The sequence below is a fragment of the Emydura macquarii genome, unplaced genomic scaffold, assembly GCF_026122565.2.
Source record: "Emydura macquarii macquarii isolate MOO-44397 ecotype Brisbane River unplaced genomic scaffold, CSIRO-AGI_Emac_v2 contig_3715, whole genome shotgun sequence".
In the NCBI taxonomy this organism is placed as follows: domain Eukaryota; kingdom Metazoa; phylum Chordata; order Testudines; family Chelidae; genus Emydura; species Emydura macquarii.
This window is the reverse complement of record NW_027133852.1, coordinates 18,151-19,584: the sequence shown is the minus strand read 5'-3', so window position 1 is coordinate 19,584 and position 1,434 is coordinate 18,151. Positions and strand designations below refer to the sequence as shown.

Here is a 1,434-nt window from a genome sequence, read left to right as displayed (position 1 = left end):
ATGCAATGGAAAAATCAAACATCCATCAGCAAGTTCATTCTCCTGGGATTCGGGAACCTGAACGAAGGTCAGATTCTGCTTTTTGTGATGTTCCTAGTGATCTACATTCTGACCCTGGCTGGGAACCTTCTCATTGTCATGCTAGTTGTGGCTGATCAGCACCTTCACACCCCCATGTACTTCTTCCTGGGGAACTTGTCTTTCCTGGAAATCTGCTACACCTCAGTCACTGCCCCCCGATTGCTGGCTGGGTTCCTGATAGAGGATAGGACAATCTCATTCAGGAATTGCATCACACAGTTATATTTCTTCAGTTCTTTGGCTTGCATAGAGTGCTTCCTTCTTGCAGTCATGGCATATGACCGTTACTTGGCCATATGCAACCCGCTCAGCTATAAGGTTGTGATGAACTTCAGGGTCTGCCTTCAGCTGGTATCTGCCTCCTGGATAACAGGTTTCTTAGCCACTGCTTTTGTAGTGGGGATGGTGCCCCAGCTAAGTTTCTGCGGCCCCAAGGAAATTGATAATTTCTTCTGTGACATGGAGGAGCTGCTAAAATTGTCCTGCACTAAAAGCTCCTTGGCAGAAATCATTGTTCTGGTCTCCTGCTCCCTGGTGTCCCTGGTCCCTTTCTTCTTCATTGTTGTGTCCTACATTTTTATCCTCTCAGCCATCCTGCAAATTGCCTCCTCCGCCGGGAGGCAGAAGGCTTTTTCCACCTGCGCTTCTCACCTGCTGGTGGTGAGTCTGTATTATGGGACCATCATGATCACGTACGTGGTGCCGACGGCGCAATGGTCACCATCCTTCCACAAAGCTATGTCGCTCATGTACACGGTTGTCACGCCGATATTCAACCCCATCATCTACAGTCTGAGGAACAAAGAGGTGAAGGAGGCCTTCAGGAAAGTCGTGGTGCAGAATTTATGCATGGTTTAGCCTTTCTTTATCAGAATGGCTTATGGTAGTTTGGCATCCAACTCCCATCGGTAGATCAGTGCCTTCTTTTTTTGGCTACTTTCAATAACTTAACCCAGATCCCAACACATTGATGAAGATAGTCTGTAATCTTAACTGGAATTTGATTGGGCCTTTCTTCTTCTCTAGCGTCACTCAGGATTTCCCAACTCTGGCACTGAAAAAAATCCTGTGAATTAGAGGCAGGACGTTTGAGAAGGGAGTTTTATCAGTGGGGTCCTTATGGTGCAGCTGTCTCTGATGTCTCTTGGCATGGTTGCAAAATGAAAGGTGTACACTAAACTTTGGTGTCTTAGATGGTTTGTAGACCTTCGATTTCCCTCTCAGTCTTTCCTCAACATACACAACAACAGCTCCTTCCCCCCGCTTTATCTGCACAGAGACTATCCCCAAAAAGCAGAACACTCAGAAAAAACTTTGTGCATGACCAAGCATTGGAGGGAGGGTGAAGCAGCT

General features: G+C 46.9%; 1 protein-coding gene across 1 annotated transcript; it reads left to right on the top strand.

Moving 5' to 3' along the window:
- On the top strand, positions 1–939 carry LOC137146140 (olfactory receptor 5V1-like). Its single transcript, XM_067537291.1, has one exon. The coding sequence runs from the start codon at positions 1–3 to the stop codon at positions 937–939; it is 939 nt and encodes a 312-aa protein (XP_067393392.1).
- The last annotated feature ends 495 nt before the right edge of the window (positions 940–1,434 follow it).